The following is a 27,344-nucleotide window of genomic DNA, read 5'->3' as shown; positions in this document are numbered from 1 at the left end:
GCAGCTAATTCTCATTCACGGTGTTCATTTAGGCAAGATCAGTCAACATGAACATACTGGCATACAGTTATAAGCGCTCTGGTGCAAATTGACCTACATTTACATACTTTACCTCTTATCTCCATTCTTTTGGCAGTATTTCTCCCATTAACACTCTTTTACACATCAGTCTTTGCAGTTGTATCAGTGTCATCATAAACTACAATAACAGAGTGTAATCGGTGTGTATTATGGCCGCTTATAGCTTGTAAGTGCATTAGTGCCACAAATTCAGAATGTCAACAAGACAAATTGTGCATTTTCTACTGCATATATATTTAAATCATAATCGAGTGGTTAAAAAAAGCATAATTTACTGATCTTGTGTGAATTCAACACATACAACATTTAAAATGCAGCCCATAACAGACACTGGTCTCAACAGCCAATGCTTCTAAACTGGCCCGTATGTGTATAACAGTTCCTGCGAAGCATCTACCTAACTAGCCATTAAAAAATAAATGCATTGTTATGTAAGGTTAGTCAAGAAGAGGTTTTTTTTGTGTGTGTGAGTGACAAGAGTAAAGAGCACTTTGACATAAATATATCTCTGTCCAGTGTTTTTTCATGTACATGTTTTACTATTTACATGCCTTCCAAACACATCGCAGAACCCAACTCTTGAAGCCTATTATTTATTAAGGATGTGATTTGTTTACTAGAAAAGATATGATTTGCAATTAAATATATTTAACCAAAATGGGCCTACATACAGAGGGTAAATCAGACATGGAAATGTTGAATGTTGAGATAGATTGATGTAAACAGTCGCATTAAATCCAACCTGGCTCTTCACGTGTGAGGCACATTGGAAAAAAATCAGATGAGTATCCAATTTATTTCCACATATGAAAGTGGCATTTTGGGAATTGCATGATTCCACAGATTCCATGTGCTTGTTGTGACTGTTCACACCGTCATCTACTTAACAGATCTGTGTCATATGTGAGTGAAAAAAACTAATTTGTGCCACATTTTGCTGTAGTGTGAACATGGCCAAAGACGAAACGACAAATGTTTGCTGAGAATTACGACTCTCACAAGCTGGCAGACTTTACAGCAGGAAACTCTTGAGGGTTGACAAGACAATGATAAATGCCTTCGTCTGCCATCGTAATGCCGCTATGACTTCTGGTACTTCAAATGGGTTCTTGCCCACAAGTCACTATTCAATGCATCCTTGATATTCGGCCTGATCAAGAACACATCTGGGTAATTTGATCAATTCTCAGTCATTGTGTTCTTGAGTATTGTAATTGTACTTCGCAGTGAATGATGACGTTGAACGAGTTCAGGGGAACATAATAACACATAGGCCCTGTCCCAAATGGCACACTTGATATGGACTTGCAGTCTCTTTGCCTTCATTTTGAATCCCTGTGAAGTCCACGAGAACGTAGGGTGTCCCGTTTGACAATTTATTGTTCAGAAGGGTGCTCACGAGCCTTATTTGCAGCCTTTGTGCACTCTTTGACTGAGCCTCCATTGGTGCGAGCTCCTAGCACTTTACTACCCAACAGTCCCTGCTGCTGATTCTCATGACCAGTTTAGGCTTGAAGAAGTGATCACCATAAACTGAGCACATCATTTGTTCAAAATGTATTCCTTTGTGTTAAGAAAAAGAAAGAAAGTTGGGGTTTTTAAAAATATGGGAGTGATGATTGAATTTAGATTTTGGGTGAACTATGCCTTTAAGGAAAATAACTCTTATACAGCAATTATCTAAGAGAATAAATAATTTGCTGTTAATCCCTTTAGCTCTTTATAGATTTTTTAATCAGAAGTGTTATCCTTATTTTCAACCTCAATTGTTCAGGGATGCATTATTTCCATAAGCGATATGTCTCCAATTAGTATGCATTCTACAACAGTATCAGATGCATGTGGAAAACTATTAATCACATCCTTAAACTGTGGCAGTGTGACTCAGGCATCTCCATGGGTCATTTAAATAGAGCAGACAAGCCGTTAACGATACTTTCTAAGAGCATCATCATGCCTTGTCCATGTGGGGAGTTGGTGGAAACACCTATTAACAACAGCTGACAAACCCATTAAACATCATAATATGCCACATTATCCTTCAAGAGACATAATGGAAAAAAAGCACATTTAAATTTCCAAGTGGTGTAGGCCTATTACTGCTAGAAGTGGATCACCAGTGACTTCGGCTTCCTGTGAATTGTTTTCAATGCTGGTCAAGATCAAAGTTACAAGTTTCCAGAAATCTATTCTATTTTATTCCACATAACAGGGTGTGTATTCCATGAATGACTTGCTGAATTCCATTTGATTGCCACTCGCAGGCCTACATTGTTGCCTCAATGACATGAATATCCAGGAATGGATCTAGGAATAGCATACTTTAAATTATTTTTTCCTCTGCAGTTTGTGGACCTAAAATTAGTCTTTGGTATTTGGAATCAAGATTTCAAAGACATGTATTCCCTTCATTTGGGCTTTTTTTTATTGTCAGCAGTTAATGCTTATCATTCCACGGAAGAGTGTGCTGAAATCAAAAACTTTTGCAGTCAAACATTTGTGATCAGTTCTACTTGTCTATGACATCCATTTGATCCAACGGCCGGGCAGAGCTTGGATGGGACTGCATTAAAATGTTTTTGCGGAAACAATGCCGGCAACGGTCCTAATTTTGTTTGTTAGCCATGTCTGGATTCCACATGGGGCGTTAAGGAAAGCTTTATTGGTAGAGTAAAAATATGGCCTACAAGCTTATCTGCTTGTCTCACAATGTTTATATCTGACCCCAAGCTCCAATGACCTTCTCCTATGTCATCAGTAACACAAATATAGCACTTCGGTTTCTGGAGCGACCAAATAGTTAGACAACATCGAAGACATGGTGAGACTTGAGGAGACATAAACAGAGTCCAGTGTAAACATCTCTGACTTTTGCCAGACTGGAATGCAAATGAAGGAAAGTGACACAGATACCACGCATATTCCTGACTGACTTCAATGGGTTGATGAACAAAGACAGGTTCCATTTAAGATGTTTTCCTAAATAAAAGTAATACAACCTATATACTGTGTTTGAAAGCATAGAGGGTTTTTTTTATTGGTTTTAGGAGCCGCTGGCTAGAATGGCATTTTGCCAAGTGTTTTTGTAGGGCGTTGGGATGACATAAAATGACAGTTATGTTGTAGATGTGCTGACATGTCTGTGGCATGTTCATGCCATCAGAGCGGCATTGGATGTGCCACTGCTTGGACACCAAGCTGTTTTTTTTCCAGTCTCTTTTGGATTAGTGCATTTAAAATAACCCACAAAGCCTTGAGAGATTTGTGATGCTGATGCAACAAATGATCAAAAGCAACCTTACAATGACCCTTATTATTATTATTTTAGATGCATCGTGAGTCATTTTAGTATATTTGTGTAGCTTATTGCATGGCAGGCTGTAAAAAACAAGTTATGGTAGTTTGCTAGTTTCTCAGCCTAGTCAGACTGGTCTGTTGGCTCAGTGCCATCTTGGGCAGCTTGAAGCAGTGAAGACCAGCAAACCATCTTTGGCTGGTTTAGCTGTTATACACTCACTGAGCACTTTATTAGGAACACCTGTACACCTACTTATTCATGCGATTATCTAACCAGCCAATCGTGTGGCAGCAGTGTGATGAATAAAATCATGCAGATACAGGTAAGGAGCTTCAGTTAATGTTCACATCAAACATCAGAATGGGGAAAAAAATGTATCTCAGTGATTTTGACCATGGTATGATTTTTGGTGCCAGATGGGCTGGATTGAGTATTTTTGTAACTGCTGCTCTCCTGGGATTTTCACGCACAACAGTCTCTAGAGTTTACTCAGAATGGTGCCATAAACAAAAACATCCAGTGAGCGGCAGTTCTGTGGACAGAAATTGTAATCAGCAGAATAGAATCTCAGAATGCACAACACATCGAACCTTGAGGCGGATGGGCTACAACAGCACAACACCATTTCTGGAACTTCCAAATAAGTTAGTGTTCCAAATAAAGGGCTCAGTGAGTGTATTTCATCAGGGTTAGATAGATCTACGTACATTTTTTACCACTCTTGCATTTCCATAGTGCACACATTATATAAATGGTACAATATTTTTTTATTTATATACCATGAAAATTAAAGGAAATGTGCAATTCTTTGAACTGACACTAGCAAGCTACACCTATACCTCTTTAGACTTCATTTATTCAAATCATAGTCAGTCATTTCAAATGTGTGAACTAAAACTACATGGTGTTCTATTCACACTTACGGTGTATGTCTGAAATACTTCATATAGGCATCATATGTTGTCCTTTATAGAGTTCGTTGAGAATTATACCAGAGCACTTTTTATTGAGCGATACAAGATGGTAATTAGCAATAAAGTAATGTGATTTGGCACTAATCTGAGGTGGTCTGAAGAGAGAGTTTGTGACCATAGTTGGAGAATATTAGGCAGGTGGCCAGGCAAGGCCTGTCGTGAGGAAGAGTGGAGCTGACAGCTGGCCCTGTCAAACAATGACTTATTCTTCACCATCCACTGCCCCGCATTGTAAGAAAGTGTTTGTGCTAGTTATAAATACTGTTGTATGAATGTGTGTGTGCTTGTCTTTATGTACTATGTATAATAGTATGTTATGAAATCAGAATCCTAGATTTAATTTCTTCCGATTTAGCATAAATTCTTGTTATTTAAAGAAAACCTTGTTTTATAAAGCTGGAGCTGTTAAAGAATCCGTCCACATTTCACACAGCTTTCAGGGCAAGTTCTGATATCTGATCCTTCACAGGTGACTTTCTCAAGTCACTAGGATGGAATCTACAAATACATTTCTATAAACCTGCCAGCAGTTGAAGTTTGAGGGGTATTAAATCTAGTCCCTGAATTGTCCTTCAGACAACTTACTGTACCATGCTTTTACTGTTATAACACTTTAGTGACTAGTGAATATAGTATGATGATGGAAATTTTGTAGATTCATACTAAATAATGTAGTAATAGGAGTAAAATAATAATAAAAAAATATATATTATGGGAGGAATAGTTATAGATTCAATTGTAGTAACAGAATAGTTCCTAACAAATTCCCATTGTTTTAATAGAGATTCTAGTTAGATGTCAAATTATTATCGCCGATATCAATACCAATACCAATACCGCTATTAAATAGATTTGTACAAATTCTTTGGATATAATGAGTAACTTTTTTATTACTTAATTTTTTTTAGATATATGATTATGGACCTAAACAGAAAATGATTAGGCTGCTTTGTTTACCCTTTAAATTTAGTTAATATAAGACACATATAAAACCTCAAAATGAACCATAGATATTATTAAATGGTAACTATTACTCAAATCAAGTTACTGTATGGATAATACAGTAATGCTGTAGTAAAACCTTGTTACACCAAACAGTAACTATAATATCTACTGTATGGTATTGGGCAAAAACTGTGATTGGCTAAACTGAAAGAACATTTCAACATATGGTGGGGTGGGGGTTTGGTCTTCATATAATAGACAATTTTATTTTTGGGTAACTATAATGTTTGTTTGTTTTTTGTAAGGGTAACTAAAGTCAGGTCGTTATTACACAGTTGAATATGCAACACACATCCAGTGCAAAAGGTGGCGTCCATCATTGTCGAGCTCAGCAAGACGAACCCAGCAAAACAATAGACAAGAAGGATCTCTGTCATGGATGTAGAAATAAAAGGGAAACAAACACTTTAGCCTTATTTTATGAACATACAATGTCTAAACTACAGGGTTTAAGCGATTTTCTGACAGAGAGGTTAAATGTGGCTGCCCAGGAAATATTTAAGGCGGTTGAAGACATATTTAGAAACTATAATGAGGAGATTTGTCGCTCCAGACAGGAGATAGAGCTTCTGAAGGGAAAACTGGACGAAGCTGGAGTTCAGTTTCGTCGTCCTGGTTAGTGAATTCAACTTAAAACCGATTTTCATCATACTTTTCCCATGTTTTGATTTCTATTAGCGCTTCATAATGAAATATCGATAGTCACGAGTCGTTGATGCGTTATATCTAGCACAATAAACCAAACCAGGCCTTTTAAACTAATAGTATTATTAAGTTACTGATATAATATCAAGGTAATGTAATACCGCCTGTCATCTAATACGACATCTACTATTTCAAGCTTTGTTTTATTTTGCGGGGGTTCTCATGTCGTTATCCTGGTCTTTTAAACGAATTAATCGCAATATTAGTCGACTGGCTGTATTGTTACACACTGGCATTTTTGCCACAATACGCTTGCTGACATTGGAACACCGTATGATGTGCCATTAGCACTTAGAACTACAATATAATAATAATAATAATTATTATTATTATCATCATTAATACTGTATCACCATAATTCTTAATGCTCATAATTTCTTGCTCATAATGTTTTTCTGCATTTACCCACTATAGAAACACAGCCTTGCTCTTCTGAGATTCAAAAAAAGAAATACACCCAGACGTACACAGAAGAACAGTTGAGACCTGAACATGATGGAAAGGATACAGAGATGCATATGAAACTAGAGGTCTATACACAGCAGGAAGAGAATGGAGAGCAGATGCCTTTGTGCAATGAAACCACACCTTTATTGCCATTTATGGACGTTGACCATGATCAGATGGTCCACAAAATCGTTGGAACCCAAGTGATGGAAAACCTCAACAATAATTTTACTTTCATTAACAATGCTGCTCAGATTAAGAATGAACCTGAGCCTAATCCTGAAAGTGGTACTTGCTGTCAGGCACAGCACATCACAAGATACAGCTCGGATGTTACAGAGGACAGTGATGCATCCAGCAACGACATCAAAATAAAAGTTAGCCACGTTGGCTCCCCTGCACATAACACACAACAATATGAGGTAAGTCAAGCATAGTCTCATTTGAAAGCTGTTCTCAAAGTATTATAATTGTAGTCCATTTGTGTCTCACAGACTGACACTGCATCTATTAACTAATATTTATATTTTTAAGACCCCCTGCAACCATAAATGTGAATGGATGGATTTAATTGTTTTACAGCTGCCTTTTAGAAATCAAGAGGTGTTGGCACAACATAGGATGGAGCTGGCCCAAATAAGAGAGAGGTAGTTTCTTTTGATTCTTTAGTGTTTGTGAAACCCTTCATCAGTGATGATTTGAGTTTTGAGTCCTGATTCTTATCAGAACAATTTTTTCTAGTGATAAATATATGGTACAAAATCTGGTTAAAAGTGTGCTGCTACTAGCTTGTGTAGACAGCACAAATTCTTTGCCTGCCATACATTTTCTTGAACTCGCAGCATAGCCAAATAGATCAGATGTTACAAAAACAGGTACCTCAAAAATAATTCAATTTTTTCTTTCATATCAAAAGAATCAAACTTGAGTGGCATGTGAAGTGTTAAAATTTGATGGTTATTTTGTTAATCCTGGGTGATTCTCACAAAACATTTCAGAAAATGTCCGAGTCATATTTCACCCCCAAAATGAAATGGGGGTGGGGGGGGGGAGTTACAGTTGTGCCGCCTCTGAACATCTGCGTCTTATTCACTAACCACCCGCTATCTAGTTTAAGAAGGCACAATGTGTCTTGAGATTTCAATTTAGATTTTATCATTCCTTTCTGTTTGAGACAGCCAGAAACTAAATCAAGAAACACTACTTCAAGTTCCCAGCATCATGTTCGTCAATCTCCCCTCCCGGGAATGATCCTAACTGATGTGTGTTTAACTCAATCATACTTGGAGAAAGAGAAAAAACTGTACCGAGATTCAGCGGGAATGCTTTGCTGTGCTTTTGTTTAGAAGTCTAATACCACATGACATTTATCAGGACTAGGCAGGTTCGGTCAACTTTGATGGCTCCAGGGGAAAAAATGCACTACCTAACAATCTGCGGCAAACAATATCAGACATTGTCAGTTGGAAATTCCATAACCATACGCCCTATGACTAGAAGATGATTAGAGATCAGCTTAACAAATTTCTCCATATTCCCCCTTTTTTTAAAGCCATTGCTCTGCTGCAAACATAATTATGTAATTGCTGCAATATTCACTAGGTTAGCTAGTCTTCTTTTTGCGATTTACATTTAAAGCTTCAATAAAAATGTTTTGTTGTTGTTAAAACATAACAAAATTTCATTAGTGAGCAAGTACATACAATCTGCGTTCAAACCTGCGTTCTTGCCTTGATACTTGAAAAGCCTACAATAAGGATTTATGTTTTAAACTGTCGGGCCGGATTTGGCAGGAAATTGCGAGCTTACATCATTCATCCTTGCTTGTTTATGTCATGTCTGTAAGCACAGAAAAGAAGGGTCGGCTGCTACTGTAGCATGTGTATGGTGTCTGGAGAAGCTGTGTCTGTCTGTTTATAGATTGTGAAGTGTTTAATAGGCTTTCAGGTAAAGTTGCTGTAATATGTTTACCAATTTTCAGGAGTTCTGAGTATTTTATAAAATTGCTGTAGTTTATAATTCCCTGCATGTGTGTCTGCATGGCTGCGTGTGTGCGCATGTGTGTGTTGCAGTTTTCTACTTTCTTTTACCCCAGTCGCTGAAATGCATAAGATGCATCGCTTTCCATTGCCTATTTTTCAAATAGTCTGTTTTAAACATATTGGACATCTAAAAGCCATTTTAGGTATACAATAAGGTAGTTCCCTAAGCATGTATGTTCGTCTCAAGTTTATAAATATATACTGATTTAGATTCATAGCACAGTTTTATACTAATATACATATACATTTTTTAGCTTGTAACCTTCTCTCCATTATAACTTTACTAACAAATAAACAATAAACGAAACTGCTTATTGTAATTGCATTTTTCTGCATTTTATTTTCATTTAATAAAGTGTATTTCATCAACATCATATTTTAATCCTCTCTTTGTGTTTTTAGTTTACAGATTTTGTGTGTAAATACTATTTTAATATAATGGTATAGATGCACTATCCACTGATGCTGTAAATGTAATATAATTAAGGGTTTTCCATTGAACTCATATCAGCTGTATCACTTGTTTCACTGCTTAAATGTGGTTTATATTATATTATGAAAACGTTAATGTTTGGTGGATAAAACACTTGAATAATCTTAAAATAAGAATAACTTATGTTAATAATAGTGTTGTTTATCTTTATCAAAGCAATGTTTAATTGAATACCAAAAATATCTATGTTAAAATTGAACTTCATGACTCTGGCTCTGCCGGTCAATATAATCTCTGAGATTATATGTCTCAGGCAACTGCAAAAAATTAGATACAGTTGAAGACATTTAATCATAGTAAACATTCCCTGTCTTTGGTCAGTTAGGATCACTACTTTATTTTAAGAATGTTAATGTCAGAAAAATAGTAGAGAGAATGATTTATTTCAGCTTCACATAGCCAGTGGGTCAGAAGTTTACATAGACTTAGTTAGTATTTGGTGGCATTGCCTTTAAATTGTTTAACTTGGGTGAAACGTGTTGGGTAGCCTTCCACAAGCTTCTCACAATAAGATGCTGGAATTTTGGCCCATTCCTCCAGACAGAACTGGTGTAGCTGTGTCAGGTTTGTAGGCTTCCTTGCTCGCACATGCTTTTTCAGATCTGCCCAAACATTTTTGGATTGAGATCAGGGCTTTGTGTTGGCTACTCCAGTACCTTGACTTTTTTGTCCTTAAGCCATTTTGCCACAACTTTGGAGATATGCTTGAGATCGCATTCCATTTGGAAGACCCATTTGTGAATTATCCATAATTTTCCTTCCTCATGATGCCATCTATTTTGTGAAGTGCACCAGTCCCTCCTGCAGCAAAGCACCCTCACAAAATGATGCTGCTACCCCCATGCTTCACGGTTGGGATGGTGTTCTTCGGCTTGCAAGCCTCACCCTTTTTCCTCCAAACATAACGATGGTCATTATGGCCAAACAGTTCCATTTTTGTTTCATCATACCAGAGAACATTTCTCCGAAAAGTAAGATCTTTGTCCCCATGTGCACTTGCATATTGTAGTCTGGCTTTTTTATGGTAGTTTTAGAGCAGTAAGTTCTTCCTGGCTGAGGAACCAATATGTTTCAGGTTATGTCGATATAGGACTCGTTTTACTGTGGATATAGATACTTGTCTACCTGTTTCCTCCAGCATCTTCACAAGGTTCTTTGCTGTTGTTCTGGGATTGATTTGCACTTTTCGCAACAAACTACATTAATCTCTAGGAGACAGAATATGTCTCCTTCCAGAGCGGTATGATGGCTGCATGGTCCCGTGGTGTTTTTACTTGCGTACTATTGTTTGTATAGATGAAGGTGGTACCTTCAGAAATTTGGAAATTGCTCCCAAGGATGAACCAGACTTGTGGAGGTCCACAAAAAGTCCTGGTGGGTTTCTTTTGATTTTCCCATGGTGTCAAGCAAAGAGGCATTGAAGGTAGGCCTTAAAATACATCCACAGGTACACCTCCAATTCAGTACACATGCTATCAGAAGCTAATTGTCTAAAGGCTTGACATCATTTTCTGGAATTTTCCAAGCTGCATAAAGGCACAGTTAACTTGGTGTATGTAAACTTCTGACCCACTGGAATTACTGTATGATATAGTCAATTAAAAGTGAAACAATCAATCTGTAAACAATTGTTGGAAAGTGACTTATGTCATGCACAATGTAGATGTCCTAAACGACTTTCCAAAACTATAGTTTGCTTATATTAAAACCTGTTGAGTGGTTAAAAATGAGTTTTAATGACTTTAACCTAAGAATTTGTAAAGAACAGTGCAGAAACACAACAGAGGTTTTACACTGGTAATGGTAACGTTAGAAAGTTATGTCTTCGGCACTAGATTGTAAAGAATTAAAAATGATCCAATATAGTTTTATGTTGTGCAGTTCTCACATTAATTGGTGAAACAATGTTATAGCCTATGGAATAAAGCACAAAATACACGGGTGTCCACATTGCGTATTGCTCTGCACACAGTGTGTGAGACGCAAATTGCATCAACAGCACAGCCACGCATGGTCCTCGGCTGTGCGCATTGCAGACGCATTTGTATGCTATTGACTGTACTAAAAGAGTATCACAAAGAAGTGGTAGTGGATATGCGGCAAACGTGTTCTTATTCACTTGCGGTCAAAAGAGTAAGGAAACTAAGGAAACACGGTTGACCAGGTGTGCCGATCCGGAATGCCCAAAAACAAAGTATACCTAGGCCTTAAGTGTTCAGTGTTATCTGAAACGATTTTTAGAAACATGGTGGATAGCTACATGAGCATTTTGTCAACAGTTGAGAATGAAACGTGACTGCCCCCATTGACCATGGTTCTCCTGTGCCACCTGACGACGCGTGATACCGCATGAACTAATACTCGTTCCATTTTTCATGCATTTTTAAGGCAGTGTCTATAGGTAGGTGTGACATTCCCTACCAAAATCAAGTTCTTTCAAGTTTGCTAGTGGGATGCCACCCTAAAGAGACATTAAAATATATACTTCCTGTTAATGATAGTTTTTAATTTCTACGGTAAACATTTTCTTGTTATTTAGATTGGCAGAAGAAGAGCGAAAGAAGGCTGCAGCAAAAGCTAGATCCCAAAAGCACAAGCAGAAAGTATATGGGAACCCTGATCTTCTTGAAGCATACAGGAAAAAGGAGAGAGAGAGGTATACTGAAGGTTTCGTATAGAAAATGAATGGCTGTAGGTTAGATTATTTTTTCTACCAATGCAAGTGCATATACATGTATCTATACAGACGTGGTTCTCAATCATTTTTTTCATAATTATTTATTTGAAATAATTTACACTGACTCGCTTATATTTTTTATTTTTGTAGATATCAAAGACGAAAATCTCAGGGGAAAATGAAATCTGCTAAAGATCTGAACCCAATACAATTGAGAAGGCAACAGAAAAGATGGAGGGACAATTCTGCTGCATACAGGAAAAAGAAAGCATTTCAGGACGTTTTAGACAACATTAAAGAAGACTTTATTGAACTCATCCCAGAGCAAATGCCTGCCACATCTGCTCAACATTTTAGCATTTTTTAGAGTTCAGTGTGTAAAAAATATCCCTTTATTCCTGATCAACCTGTACTGTATATGGAACTTGCCAATTCCAAGGGTTTGATTCCCAAGGAACACACTTTCCATTTAAAATGGATATCTTTAAAGCTGAAGTGTGTAACATTTTTGGTGTTAAAATAATCTCTCCTATCCCAGCTTAATATGCAGAGACAATTATAAGTAAGCCATTGGTTGGTTATTTTTCTTTACAACTATTAACACTGTTGGGGGAATTCATTAAACAGTTGGGCCACTTTTACGCATGGTATTTTAGCGCAAAAACCTGCATTCTTGTTTTGAGTGACCTAACAATTTCGACACAACAACATTGATTCGACATATAGCGCTTGTTTAGGGTAGGACTATCTTTTTGTTTATTCGAATGGTGTATTCGGATGGCTGTTTGGAAAATAAATGTAAATGGGCAATTCTGTTTGATAGCTTAGAAATAGCACACATCAGCTTTAATGCAAGGGTGCGTTCACACTTTACGCCAAAGTTCAGTTCATTTGATGATGTGAACTCTGTTTTCCGATGGCATTGGTTATTATGGGATAATGAGTTTCTTGTACCTGCTTATCTGTCAAATAAATCGCCTTCAAAGAACAGCTCACATTCTACACATCTTTGCACTTTCAATTAATTCACGGCAGACAAGCGTAAGTGTTGTTCTGTGCATGTTAATGTTTGGTGGTAAATCCAATGAGACACCCTGTCTACACCAGATGCAAATGCCGTGGCATGATGCGACAAAAGCAAATCGTTCCCAATTTAATCAATAATGATGTCTACACTGGATGCATCCACTGTGTTGAGCCATGTCGTGCCGAAAGTAAACGGATGTCCCATTATATTTTGCACTGCACGTGCTGGTGCTACTCCTGCTGACAAGAAAAATAAACGGCTTAGGACATTCACTCTAAAGTGTCCAGTGTAGACAGCCTCAAGTCGATACGATGTAACGCGATATCACTTGCATCTGCTGTCTTTTCTAGTTGTTACCCAGTTACAGTGGTAAACAGCTGCCCCTTCTACTCACGTTGATGATGCAATCAGACTGTAGTTCGGACTCTAACAATATGATGTGAACATAGACCAGCATGGACAAAAGTGTCAGCCAAATGTATCAATGTACGGTAAATATAGTAATATACTGTTGAAGATATGTGTGCATGCAGTTTCTGTTCAGCTTTATAACAAACATGATTCACTTAATTTCATCTGTGTAATCAGTACCTTAAATTTTTTTAAAGACAAATGGACCAGCCATTTATGATTTTTTTATGCTATTTATGAATTTTGAAATAAAAAAGTGAAAAAAGCAGTTCCATGTAGTATGCATGCTTCTTCTCTCTGAGTGAAACGTTTGGTTACGTATGTAACCTCCGTTCCCCGAGGGAGGGAACGACACGTTGTGTCGGAGAAGCGACACTAGGGGTCTCTCTTGAGCGCCGATTTTCATCTCTGACCTATTGAAAAGGGCCAATGAGAGTTGGTAGTCAGTATTTGCATATCCCGCCCCCGCATACGGGTATTTAAGCGGGGCAAATACTGAAGTTTAGTCAGGATTTTTCTGAGGAGCCGGAAATGGTCCGGCCACAACAGTGGCTCGGTTCAGCGACATGGCGGAGGAAAGACACAACGTGTCGTTCCCTCCCTCGGGGAACGGAGGTTACATACGTAACCAAACGTTCCCCTTCTGTCGCTCTCTACACGTTGTGTCGGAGAAGCGACACTAGGGGACCCATTCCAATCTTGCCATGCGCTGAACCGCGTACGTGAACCGCCGATACAGAGGCGGGCAGGGATTCCATCCAGTGCCACGCATCGTCCGTACCTGGCTGCACGTACCCTTCCCCAATGCCCCATAAGAACATCGGGATCCTTTTGGTTACCCTGGGAGGGGAACAAGGCGATGTTTGCCAACATGGGAACGGGCCAGCCTGGCTGGGCCTCTTTTCTCTCTATGTTTCTCGCATAGAGCAATCACGACCGGGGCCCTTACACGCATATAGGGAAGGGGGTCTTATCCCAGACCCTGCGGAGACCAAACCTGCCCTTTTTCTTGGGGAGGAAAAGTGGTAGACACGTCACACGGCCGTCTTAGAGCTCGTGTGGAAAGTATGGCGTGGTGGTAGATCCAGCCTCGAAAGGGGGGAGTTGCTACAGCAAGGCGACTGAGGCAGCTGTAACTGCCTAAGGGAGACATGGGGGTCCGCTCGTAAGGGGACAGAACCGTGGAGTTACACACAGGGGGAGTCCGAGCAGGAGGCCTTACCTGTGGAGCACCTATACCAGTACAGGGTAGCCATTAGGGTACCCGCAGTGGCTTGGGTTGGTGAGTTCCTCCGCTGAACCGCGGACCCGGAGGGCTGGGGAGGAATCGACCAGGGGCCCGACTCGGAGTGGGGCGCCCTGGGAAGAAGGCGCACTACTTTACCTTGACGTCAGGAAAAGGGCGCTGGGCGCAAGCGATCCACCCGGCCGGTCGGTCTACGTTTTACTGAGTTCTACGGGCTCGGACCTGACAAAACACGAGACGCAACCGACTCAACGCGGAGGTTGTAAAACCTCGCGAAGGTGTTGGGTGTTGCCCAACCCGCGGCTCTGCAGATGTCTGCTAGGGAGGTGCCCCTGGCCAGTGCCCATGAGGACGCTACACCCCTTATTGAGTGAGATCGGACCCGCAAGGGTAGGGGCACGGCCTGGGTGTGATAAGCCAGTGTGATGGCGTCGACAACCCAGTGGGCGAGCCTCTGTTTGGAGACGGCATTCCCTTTCTGCCGTCCCCCAAAGCAGACAAAGAGCTGCTCAGAGCGTCTGCTGCTCTGTGTGCGGTCCAGGTAAATGCGCAGGGCACGCACTGGACATAGCAACGAAAGGGCTGGGTCTGCCTCCTCCCGGGGCAATGCTTGCAGGTTCACTACCTGATCTCGGAACATTGTGGTAGGAACCTTGGGCACATAGCCCGGTCGCGGTCTTAGGATCACAGACGTATCTGCCGGACCGAACTCCAGGCAAGTGTCGCTGACAGAGAACGCTTGCAGGTCCCCGACCCTCTTGATAGAGGCAACCTCCGGGCGCCTGTCAGGAACCTGAGGATCAGGTCGTGCTTACCCAGAGATTTGCCGTCTACAGGATCGTGGTGGGCGGCAATAGCGGCAACATACACCTTGAGGGTGGACGGGGACAGCCTCCTGTCCAGCCTCTCCTGTAGGAACAGAAGCACTGACCTAATCACGCATCTCTGTGGGTCTTCAGCTCGGGAAGAGCACCAATCTGCGAACAAGCGCCACTTTAGGAGGTAAAGGTGCCTGGTAGAGGGGGCTCTGGCTTGGTTGATTGTATTCATAACGGTCGCCGGTACGCCGGCTAGCTCTTCCACGTCCCAGTCCAGGGACCAGACGTGGAGGTTCCAGAGGTCTGGGCGCGGGTGCCAGAGCGTGCCCCGTCCCTGAGAGAGGAGGTCCTTTCTCAGAGGAATTCGCCAGGGAGGAGCTGTCGCGTGGAGCCTGAGTTCCGAGAACCAAGTCCGAGTGGGCCAGTAGGGGGCCACCAACGTGACTTGCTCCTCATCCTCCCTGACCTTGCACAGCACTGGTGCAAGAAGGCTCACTAGGGGAAATGCGTACATGCGACACCTGCTGCAGGGGCACTCCTGCCCGTAAAAAGCAGAGGTCTGTCCAGGGTCGGAGTTTTTGGAGGCAGGCGGGGGTGATTGTTACCCGATGCGTGCCGTGGTGCCATGCTTGTCTCGGGACTCGAGTCTGGAGCCAGTGCTGGAGTCGTCTCATATGCATCAACCCCAGCGGCGCGACCGCCGCGGAGGATGCCATATGCCCCAGGAGCCTCTGGAAAATTTTTAGAGGGACCACTGTGCCTGGCTTGAATGAAGCGAGGCAGTCCAGCACCGACTGAGCACGCTCGCTCATGAGACGTGCTGTCATTGAGACTGAGTCTAACTCCAGCCTGAGAAAAGAGATGCTCTGAACCGGAGTGAGCTTGCTCTTTTCCCAGTTGACCTGAAGCCCCAAGCGGCTGAGGTGCCGGAGCACCTGGTCTCTGTGTGTGCATAGTAACTCTCGAGAGTGTGCTAGGATGAGCCAGTCGTCGAGGTAGTTGAGTATGCGGATGCCGGCTACTCGTAGCGGGGCAAGGGCCGCCTCTGCGACCTTCGTGGAAGACGCGAGGGACAGAGACAGGCCGAAGGGGAGGACTTTGTACTGAAACGCCTGGCCGTCGAACGCAAACCGTAAGAAGGGTTGGTGTCATGGCAGAATTGAGACGTGGAAGTACGCGTCCTTCAGGTCTACCGCTGCGAACCAATCTAGATGCTGAATGCCAGCCAGAATATTTCTCTGCATGAACATTTTGAACGGGAGTTTTAACAAGGCCTGATTGAAAACTTGCAGGTCCAGGATTGGTCGTAAGCCGCCGCCTTTCTTGGGTACAATGAAGTAAGGGCTGTAGAAACCCTTCCTCATTTTGGTTGGAGGGACAGGCTCTACCGCGCCCTTGGCTAAGAGGGTCGCCATTTCGCGGCGCAGGGAACTGGCATGCTCGTCGTGTACTGCGGAAAGCGGACGCTCCTGAAGGGGGTGGAGCCGGGCAAACTGAATTGGCGTAATCGAAGTCGAATGGTCCGGTGCAGCCAGCGTGATGCGTTGGGAAGCGAAAGCCACGCTTCCCAGCTCTGCGCTAGGGGCACCAAAGGGACGAGTATTTTGGACGTACCCAGCGGGGCCTCGCAGCGGGGCGGAACAGGTAATTCGGCTGTCAACATATGTGGATAAATGGATGTCAACATATGTGGATAAATGGATGGCAACATATGTGGATAAATGGATGGCAACATATGTGGGTAGTAGGACTAAGTTGTGAGATTTTAAATGGAATGTCAGATTGTTTTTAATAAGATTATATATTATGTTTCCAGAAGTGTTAGTTATTCATGTTTTTGAGATGTTACACACATTACATCAGAAATTAGCATAATTAATTATAATTGAAAGTGGTGGCCAGCATCTATGGGCTGAAATATGTGCCACCAGAAACTGAATTTGAACCATTTATATTTGAATTTGAATGGCTAAACTTGAATAATTGCATTGAAAAACTGAATTTGAATCACATCATTTGAAATTGTATTGTTTAATTAAAATTGAATTTATTCAAAAACTGAATCTGAATTGTATCATTTGAAATTGAATTTATTCGTTTGGAACTGAAGTCCAATAAAATTTGATCCTCACTGAAAATTAAACTCTCTATATATCTTCACATTCACTTCTCACTATTCAGATTCAGTTCTCAAATTCAATTTCAAGTTACTGAGACAGACATCCGGGTAGTTGGAGGATGAAGGAAGAGCAATCGAGCGCAGATCGATAGATAGCGTTCATTGGCGCACAGGACTCCTCTTGGGCCAATCAGCACCAATGTTTTGGAGCACAGTACGTTACCCGCCATGAAACTATGGAATTACGATTGTGTCAATAATAATGAATGTAACTTTATAAAACTGAACGTAACTTTTTCAGAAACTATCAAAAATATTCCATTACAAAAGAAGAAAAACACAATTAAAATGAAAAAAAAATGAACTCAGTCGCATCGAATTTAACAGGCTCTTCAAATATGCTTCATTTTTTGTTAATGTTTTTCAAAGATTCGTTTTCGCAAATCGTGGATTCTGAATACATTGCCACAGATTTCGCTACGCTTCGCAGTTTTTCGTTTGCTGTTTTGAGACAAACCTCTCGTGGGGGTGGGCTTAACAGTGATCTACTCTGATTGGATAGTGAGCTTTTGATGGACAGGTGCTCTCTGACCCGGATGTACAGACGTCACTCAGTGGCGCGCATATTGGAAAGCTCTCGCGGTGATTTGTAGTTATGCAATACGTCGTGCTTTGTTGTATTACTTACTAACAATATGTAAATAATATTTGACCTATAATTATATAATTTAATATTATATGAGACCTTCGATCGTCTAATAATCGTCTTCGATCAGTCTGTAAAGATGAGCTTTCAGGAGAGACATGGAGCGGCATCATCTTCCTCTTATTTATTTAAAAAAATATATATATATATGTTTTTTTAATGCAAAGAACAGGAACATACAAAAGAGAAAGCATACGTACATCACATAATATCAACCAAAACAATAAAGAAGACAAAAATAAATAGAAAAATAATAATAATTAAAAAAAAAGATAATAATAATAATGTATATAACAATAAAAGAAGAGTTAGGGCATTACATCACACAAAAATGTTCACATGAAGAGATCAAATGCACTGCAGATTCTAACAGTCCTTATGGCTTTCTTATTAGTAGATACTGAAATCAAATTTAGATAATTTTCTATTTCTTTTAAGAAGACAGAGAAGATAGGTTTACAGTTTAAAAATTTGCATTTGTGAATATAGAATTTGCTTAAGAAAATAATTAAATTAATAACAAAACAGACATTTTCGTTTGTGGGGTCTGAATCAAAATACCCAAATATAATGTTTCTCATATGTATTGAGAAGCCTGGCAAAATCTTACACTTGATAAAAACATCAATTTCATTCCAGAGCTTCTGAGTGTAATGACACGACCAAAATAAATGAACCACTGTTTCATCAGAATTCACACAAAAAGAGCATGTTAGCTCAATGTCAGATTTAAATCTTTGTATAAATTTCTTAACAGGATAGAACCTGTGTATCAACTTAAAGGAAATTTCTTTCACTTTATTTGTGAGAATGAATTTCTGCTGTAAAGACCAGATTTTTTCCAATTAAGGTTACCAAACAAATTATTCCAAAAGGAAATAACAGGTGGAACAGAAATCAAATCCTTAAGAAATAAAGATCTTATAGTTTTTAGCTTTCGACGCTGAAAAACAGATTTGACCAACAGAAGTATCACAAGGTTTAGGAAAGGATGCAGTAGATACTGGTGTGAAGTAATTACGGTTTTTAAAATGCATACATAAACCAGAGGGAATAGCACCCATTACTGTAGCAAATTCTTTTGGGATTACTGGTATTTGGTATTCAGAAAGAAATTCTGAATATCTGAATAAAAGACCTTGCTTATTAAACAAATGCTCCACTCCTCCTCCTCTTGTCCTTCAAGGCAGCTTGAAGTAAGTTCGTGTTACTGAAGTAACCAATAACATCGATACAATTTTCTAATTTTACAGAAAACACTCTAAATTTCAACACAGTGGTGGAATATTGCATATATTTTATTATATTTATTCACAATGTTTTGATAAACACATATAAAATATCATAATTTTATATATTTTTTAATAATTTTTTATTGTCATTCACAAGTTTGCAATGCACTGATGTCATGTCATGATGTTATGTAGTTTGAGTGTTTGCTCTTTTGCACAGTTATTATATTCAAGGACGTGTCAATGTAGACAGTGCAGATATCAAACTGGTCTTTATTCTACAGCAAGGCAGAAATCTTGGTGCAGATGTTGCATCTGTACATAACAACCTTGAAATTCTTAACCAGTCGCTCGGGAATACCAGCACAAGGCAGGGTCAGCAGCAGTCCGTTCAGCAGTCGGGGCAGAGTCAAACAGTGGACCAAGATATGGCCAGGTTTCAGTTTTGCAGTCATGACAATGACAAAACAGCAACATTTTATTTAGCATGCATTTACAATACAACAATAAATTTGCAAAATAAAGCCAGAACTGTTGCACACTGTAACGTTACATGAATAAAAGTTTTATCGATGTTATTGGTTACTTCAGTAACACACAAACTTACTTCAAGCTGCCTTGAAGGACAAGAGGAGGAAGATGATGCCGCTCCGTGTCTCTCCTGAGAGCTCATCTTTACAGACTGATCGAAGACGATTATTAGACGATCGAAGGTCTCATATAATATTAAATTATATAATTATAGGTCAAATATTATTTACATATTGTTAGTAAGTAATACAACAGAGCACGACGTATTGCATAACTACAAATCACCGCGAGAGCTTTCCAATATCGCGCCACTGAGTGACGTCTGTACATCCGGGTCAGAGAGCACCTGTCCATCAAAAGCTCACTATCCAATCAGAGTAGATCACTGTTAAGCCCACCCCCACGAGAGGTTTGTCTCAAAACAGCAAACGAAAAACTGCGAAGCGTAAGCTGAAATCTGTGGCAATGTATTCAGAATCCACGATTTGCGAAAGCGAATCTTTGAAAAACATTAACAAAAAATGAAGCATATTTGAAGAGCCTGTTAAATTCGATGCGACTGAGTTCATTTTTTTTCATTTTAATTGTGTTTTTCTTCTTTTGTAATGGAATATTTTTGATAGTTTCTGAAAAAGTTACGTTCAGTTTTATAAAGTTACATTCATTATTATTGACACAATCGTAATTCCATAGTTTCATGGCGGGTAACGTACTGTGCTCCAAAACATTGGTGCTGATTGGCCCAAGAGGAGTCCTGTGCGCCAATGAACGCTATCTATCGATCTGCGCTCGATTGCTCTTCCTTCATCCTCCAACTACCCGGATGTCTGTCTCAGTAACTTGAAATTGAATTTGAGAACTGAATCTGAATAGTGAGAAGTGAATGTGAAGATATATAGAGAGTTTAATTTTCAGTGAGGATCAAATTTTATTGGACTTCAGTTCCAAACGAATAAATTCAATTTCAAATGATACAATTCAGATTCAGTTTTTGAATAAATTCAATTTTAATTAAACAATACAATTTCAAATGATGTGATTCAAATTCAGTTTTTCAATGCAATTATTCAAGTTTAGCCATTCAAATTCAAATATAAATGGTTCAAATTCAGTTTCTGGTGGCACATATTTCAGCCCATAAGCATCATCCAATCACTGCCAACCATGTTAAAATAAAATTATACATTATAAATTCTGAATCTATGTAATGATAAGTATTGTCCCATGTCTGCCAAACATATTGAGTGGTCCAAACATCATCGGCAGCCTGAAACTGAACGTTTGATAGGAAGATTGGATTTAATGCGCTTAGCTGTATAGAAAGCTATTGGATGCTCCCTTGCTCCCTATTTAGTGAATGACTTAACCTACAGTGCTGTCTGTATGCACTGGCTCAGAAATGCACAGTATTCTCATCCTAACTTCATATAAAGCACAGTAAATATATGATCTATAAGGAAAAAAATAGCTAAATTACACATTAGTGTACATTGTGTTTACCAGCACGTCTTTTGCGATAATTTGCTTAAATGTTAAAAGAGGCATAGTGGATGAAACTAGAGACTCGAGTCTTTTGACTCAAACAGGTTTCAATGTAAATATAATTAGGTTTCTCACCAAATGTAGTTTTGTTGGCGTTTCTCCCAAAGACAAACCCCTCTGTGGTCAGCGCCATGTTGTTTTGTCACATGACTCTGTGCTTCAAACTTTTAACCCTTTACTGACAGCCCAGAGTCTCCTGAATTGAGACCAGTCAGTTTAAAATAACTTAAATTATGTGTTGAGTATAGCAAAGCCAAAATACAATGTCCACACATGTGCACGCGATGTCACACAAGGATAAGCTTAAGATAAAGTTTGTGAGAATCACCCATTGAGAATAGGTCTAAAGTGTTTCTCTGAGGGCTGTTGTTTGTTGAAAACATCTGCTGCCTTAAAACCTTAAGCAGTATAATAATAGTAAAATAAATTAATAAAAGAATGGCAAATATTTGTATAGCATCACAGTTTAGCAGTATGTAAATAGTTATAATGAAATGCTTCTGATTTGTGTTTATCAAGGAATCTGTGTAAATCCTCTTACTGTTTTCTTATAAGTGGCTGAAGTAATTGTATTTCTTACTCCAACAAGTAAATTGCAAACAAAACGGGAAAGAAACCGGAGGAATAAGTGGGAACCTGAGGAATTGCACACTGTAAGGAAGATCAGACACGCTGAAGAAGCGGCTCTTGACAAAGAACAACACCAGCAAACACGTAAGGACGGTTTAATGAACTGCTGATATTGGCTTTCCAGAGTTGTAATTACATAAAAAACAAAACAATGGCCACATATGCCATTTTACTACTTTCATAGAAGTACAGAGTAAATGAAAGTGTAAATTTGCCTCTTCTTTAGAGCTCAAGACAAATTTAACTGACATCTCCTGTGAGGACATTCAACATGAAGAGGAACTGTCTGAAAGTTACCATACTCTTCATGATATTCACGGAAACCCACACGGTACAGGAGAATATTCTTGTGTCGTGTGCCGCAGAAGATTCAGCTCATCAGGACTGCTAAAAATTCACCTTAGAGTTCACTCAGGAGAGAAACCATACCATTGCAGCTTTTGTGGTAAAAACTTTAGACAATCAAGTCACCTTAAGACACACGTCAGAATCCACACTGGAGAGAGACCTCACATCTGTCAGAGTTGTGGGAAGACTTTTATTGACTCAAGTGCACGAAACAGGCACTTTAAAAAATGCGTTCTTCTTGCTCTACAAGGACCATGAAATGATAAGCAGTGTCTGTTGAAGGTCTTTCCATTACTCATTAAATTGGAAATGTCAAAGTATTTAGTTTTTTTAATCTGGCATGATAGCAGATGCATTTTTAAAGGTTTTTAAATAATGTTGTACTACCAATCAGGCAGTCTGATACAGTGCCACATCTAACAGAACAAATATGTCAAGAACAGCTCCAATCATGTCCTTAAAAGGTTTCACTTTGTTTTTAGAATATGCAACTGCCAATCACCTGAACTCTTTCAAGTCCTTGCAATGCTACATTTTATAGAGCAGGACTGATTACATTTCTGTGAGCCAGGTGCGATTTAAATTATGCAAAACAGTGTTCATTTCCTGAGCAGAATTTTAAAAGCCTCAAGATTGTAAGGCTTGATTTAAATTTTTTAACCTGTTTTGTTCTTTCTACTGTCATTATAGAAGTACAATAGCTAGCATGGTAAGTTTTAAGTACTTGTGTGAATTTTAAAGATCCTGAATGGCATTTGGAAAAGTACATCTTCATTGTTTCATTTAGTTTCTTTGGTTGTTTTATTATTATTATTATTATTATTATTATTATTATTGATGTTGTTAATGTTGTGTGTCTGTCATAAAATAGTAGAGTAAAATATACAAACATCCTTGCAGTTTGTAGTCATTTTTACTGATTTCAAACAGAGCAAATTTTGTCCATCAATAATATATAGATACAGGAACCCTAGCCCCAATAAAGGCTAATAAATGAAACAATTAAGCTGTCTTTGCTTTTTACAATTTGCTTTTGCTTTTGTTTGTAGTTTTAATTTCATCCCTATAAAACAAATTGAAAATATAAAAGTCAGAAATTGTAAAAAGTTGGTTAAGATACATGTCATTGATGTTGTAGAGAGTCAGATGCCTCAGTTTTCCTGTACCCTAAAAGAAACAGAAACTTTCAACCCCAAGATCTTGACAAAGAGAGAGCCAAAGGTGTCCACACATTTGGGAAACACTGTAGACTGCCAGTACATAAAGTTGATATTTACACTGAAAATGATTGCATAAGATGCTATATAAAAATAGGGTCCTCTTTCATTATTGGAAAATATTTGTAGAGCGTAGGCAGTTTTAGTTTATAAACAGTTGAGAATTATCTCAAGAAATTAACCATAAACTCTTTCAGACACCCACGTTTCAAGAATAAGCACTATGATCATGTAATGTGAATTCATTATAGCTTTTTGTGTAATGATATAAACAACTTTAATGAGCAGGTATGGTGTTTTTTTTACTTGCTGTAACTATCTTAAACACGAGGGGGCAGAAGTGACCCACTGTCATTTCTGCCTGTCTGTGTTATTAGATTCAAGAACATAAATGTTGATATACCTTTTTGATGATCATCAGTAGCACTTTAATGACACTTTCTGTAAATTATAATTTTTTTAAATCATGAAAAAGCTAATATTTTGCTTTCATTTATTCTGTTCAAACATCATATCTTTGATGTTGTATTAATGGATTTTTTTTATTTTTTTTTTAAATAGAAATATAATTGTTGTACAGCCTAATACAATGGCATAATAGAAATTACCTGACATTACTACTAGTCCCCTGTGGTCACATAACACTGATAGCTTTTAAAATTAAAAGGTTTGACTGCAAGAGCCATCCTTTAAACAATTCACACAGCACACATTTGCATTCACACAGCTGTAACTTCAATAAGAAATTCAATAGAAATCTACATTACAATTAGCATGGCTAACCCACAAACCTCTCGGTCTGTGAATGATGCTGCATGAAGCCTGGAAGAGTCTTGAAGGACCGTGCGTGTAGTGAATACATGGTATTACAATTGAGCCACAGCTGACATGCAGCTCAAATCACTGAAACATCAGGAGGATTTTCCGTTTGGTTTTACAGACCGAGAACATCTTGAATTTGTTTAATATTTTGTTAGTATAGAGGTGATTATTTATTCATCTGTTTATTATCTTTAATCCTAGGGGACCCCTAGGGGATGAACATATTCTTTAAACAAATATAGAATAGAAAGTTTACCTCAACCAAAGCCATATATATATATATATATATATATATATATATATATATATATATACACACAAAAATAAACATCAGTTGAAGGTTTAATTGTCCTTCTGACATTAAAATATTATGGGTAAAATGAAGCTGTATATGACTGTATTATTAATTATTATTTTTAATAGCTTTGGCTTTTACAAGGGTTATTTGTAACTTCATGGCACTGCTTGCATTATGATATTTATTTCTCACAGGCCATGTTTGACCTTCATGTGTACAATATAAAAAAAAGACACACACTAGTAAAAGATTTTGGTTTGTTTTGCATTTTGTCCAGAGGGATGTGTAATAATTACTCATTCTAACATTTTCATTATTGTTGAGGCTCATAGAAAACATACCGATGTGAGAAAGGATGGCCTTGTTTTATGCCTGACAAAGAGAATTTATTCTACTTAGAAAACAACAAATATTACTGTACACTCACATAAATATTTGAGCCTATTTTTAAGATTTATCCATTACAATTGAATAACACATTTCCATCTAATTGAATTGAATAGTCTTGAAGAATATGTCATTAATAAAACTTGCATTTTGTAAGATTTCTACATTTTATTTAGTTAAATATTAGGCAATTCAATTAGATGGAAATGTGTTATTCAATTGAAATGGATAAATCTTAAAAATAGGCTCAAATATTTTTTAGTGTAGGCACATAGATACATTTACATTGGTCTAAATGTATATTAAGAAAGCCAGAATTCTGTTGGTAGTAGGACTCAAGAGCTACTTCCTCAGTAGCCGTCCTTGTTGGCTGTTCATTTTGTTATTAGTTTTCAGTACAGGACCGCTATAGCTGCCCGTGTGTTTCCTCAAAAAATGTGTCCTCAGGGTTTATCCTTCACGAGTCGTAAGACTGAATAAATAAATAAAATACATTTGTGGAGCTTATATAGAAGTTATAAGCTATAGTTTACATCTTGCGTGTGTCCAAGATTGGAGGAGCATATATAGTTCAAAGGCAGCCGCCACTTTCATTTGACCACTTTGATTAAAACTTACTGTAGCATGCTCGATATGTGAGTTTTTGCACTGGAAATGAACATGAAAACAATTTGACTCACCGAGCAGAATAATTACAGCTATTTTTCATCTTTGTTTATCCACAAATGCATGTATAATTGTGATCTACACAATTCTACCCAACAGAAAAAGCGATTCTCTTTGCAACCACAAAAACTAAGCAAAGGTTTTGAATCATTCATCAAGTTCCCTTCGCCCAAATACAGTTTGGAAAGGCAGACAGCTTTTGTGTGTGGTATATTGATGATCACATCACAGCATTAAGGTGACAGCTCTCTACGGATGTTTAGATTAAATCTGCTCAATCTGCATCCAGCCAATGCAAACCAGCTTTTCACAGGAATGCAATAATACCTGGACAAATGCAATGAATTGATATTTCAGTTTTAATCTTGCATTGCCAAATAAATGCAGAGGCTGAAGACATTTATTTATTCACTTTCTTTCTTGTGTGTCTGTAAATGACTGTAGACAACATTTGCAGGGTCTGGTCATCACTGTAAGAGCATCTTAGAAAATGAGAATAAATCAATAATGTATGCATTCATATTTACACATATTTTGTCATATGTAAATACAGTATGTATCACATAGTATGTGTTGGTTTTATTTTTCTCTCTCCTTTTTCTCCCCAATTTGAAATGCCCAATTCCCAGTTCACACTAGGTCCTCATGATGGCATAGTGAATTGCCTCAATCCGGGTGGCAGAGGACAAATCTCAGTTGCCTCCACATCTGAGACCATCAATCCACACATCTTATCACGTGGCTTGTTGAGCGCGTTGAGAACCACAAGGAGGTTACCCCATGTGACTCTACCCTCCCTAGCAACTGGGCCAATTTGGTTGCTTAGGAGACCTGGCTGGAGTCACTCAGCACCCCTTGGATTCAAACTTGCGACTCCATGGGTGGTTGTCAGCATCTTTACTCGCTGAGATACCCAGGCCCCAGGTTTTTTCTTTAGTTAAATGCTAAAAGTGATTTTTGGAAAGTATAATGACATTTTGGCACTTTCAACTGTACAACTCATTGGAATTTTTGGGCTGCTCTTGGCTGTGAATAGCCTTAGGCACAGGAAACATGCATTAAAGACCTTGTAAAGTACCTTTCTGAATTATATATATATATTCTCCTAAAAAACATTACTATTTGACTGAGATGCAATGGAAATGTACAGATAGATTACCCACAAACTTACATTGTCCATAAAAGTCATATGATTAATTTTTATGCTGCCTTTATGTACTTTTCAGAGCTTGAAAATTTCGGACCCCAATTGACTTACATTGTATGGACAAAAAGAGTTGCAACATAGTTTAAGAAGGATGAAGAAAGAAAGTCATCCAAGTTTGTGACAACATGAGAGTAAATTTGGTAAAGTATCAGGATGCTGCATTAACACTCTACAACTACATTTAGTCAATGTCAAGCAGTTTTGTCTAGTATGGTTATTACCTGTGAAATCTCTGGTCTCCTTTTCTTATGGTCAGGCCTCCAGGCCAATCAAACCCAAGGCATCTCATTCTCACTAAAGCTTTGAAGTACTTTAACGTTACTATGGCAACATCTCCTCTTTGGTAAGTGGAGGACTGCTTCAGTTTTTTTTCTGCAATTAAGAGTTGGCTTTTGTACACAAAAGCCCTGCAGGC

At 38.7% G+C, this 27,344-nt stretch overlaps 1 protein-coding gene across 4 annotated transcripts; it reads left to right on the top strand.

The window, feature by feature from the left end:
- The first annotated feature begins 5,710 nt into the window (after positions 1–5,710).
- Positions 5,711–23,296, top strand: LOC127625647 (zinc finger protein 180-like). Of its 4 annotated transcripts, XR_007968327.1 has the most exons (7): positions 5,711–5,973; positions 6,478–6,932; positions 7,093–7,157; positions 11,585–11,701; positions 11,873–12,763; positions 21,944–22,068; positions 22,211–23,296. XR_007968327.1 is itself a non-coding variant. In XM_052100947.1 (5 exons), the coding sequence occupies exons 1-5, from the start codon at positions 5,790–5,792 to the stop codon at positions 22,588–22,590; spliced, it is 1,209 nt and encodes a 402-aa protein (XP_051956907.1). In that variant the 5' UTR covers positions 5,711–5,789; the 3' UTR covers positions 22,591–23,296. The 4 variants fall into 4 exon arrangements, 3 of the variants coding, with proteins under 3 accessions (XP_051956907.1, XP_051956908.1, XP_051956909.1); XM_052100947.1 differs by lacking the exons at positions 11,585–11,701; positions 11,873–12,763; XM_052100948.1 differs by lacking the exons at positions 21,944–22,068; positions 22,211–23,296 and having other exon boundaries at positions 11,873–13,420.
- Positions 23,297–27,344: the final 4,048 nt, after the last annotated feature.

Source organism: Xyrauchen texanus, chromosome 32 (assembly GCF_025860055.1).
Source record: "Xyrauchen texanus isolate HMW12.3.18 chromosome 32, RBS_HiC_50CHRs, whole genome shotgun sequence".
Classification (NCBI taxonomy): Eukaryota; Metazoa; Chordata; class Actinopteri; order Cypriniformes; family Catostomidae; genus Xyrauchen; species Xyrauchen texanus.
This window is presented reverse-complemented; position numbering and strand designations above follow the sequence as displayed.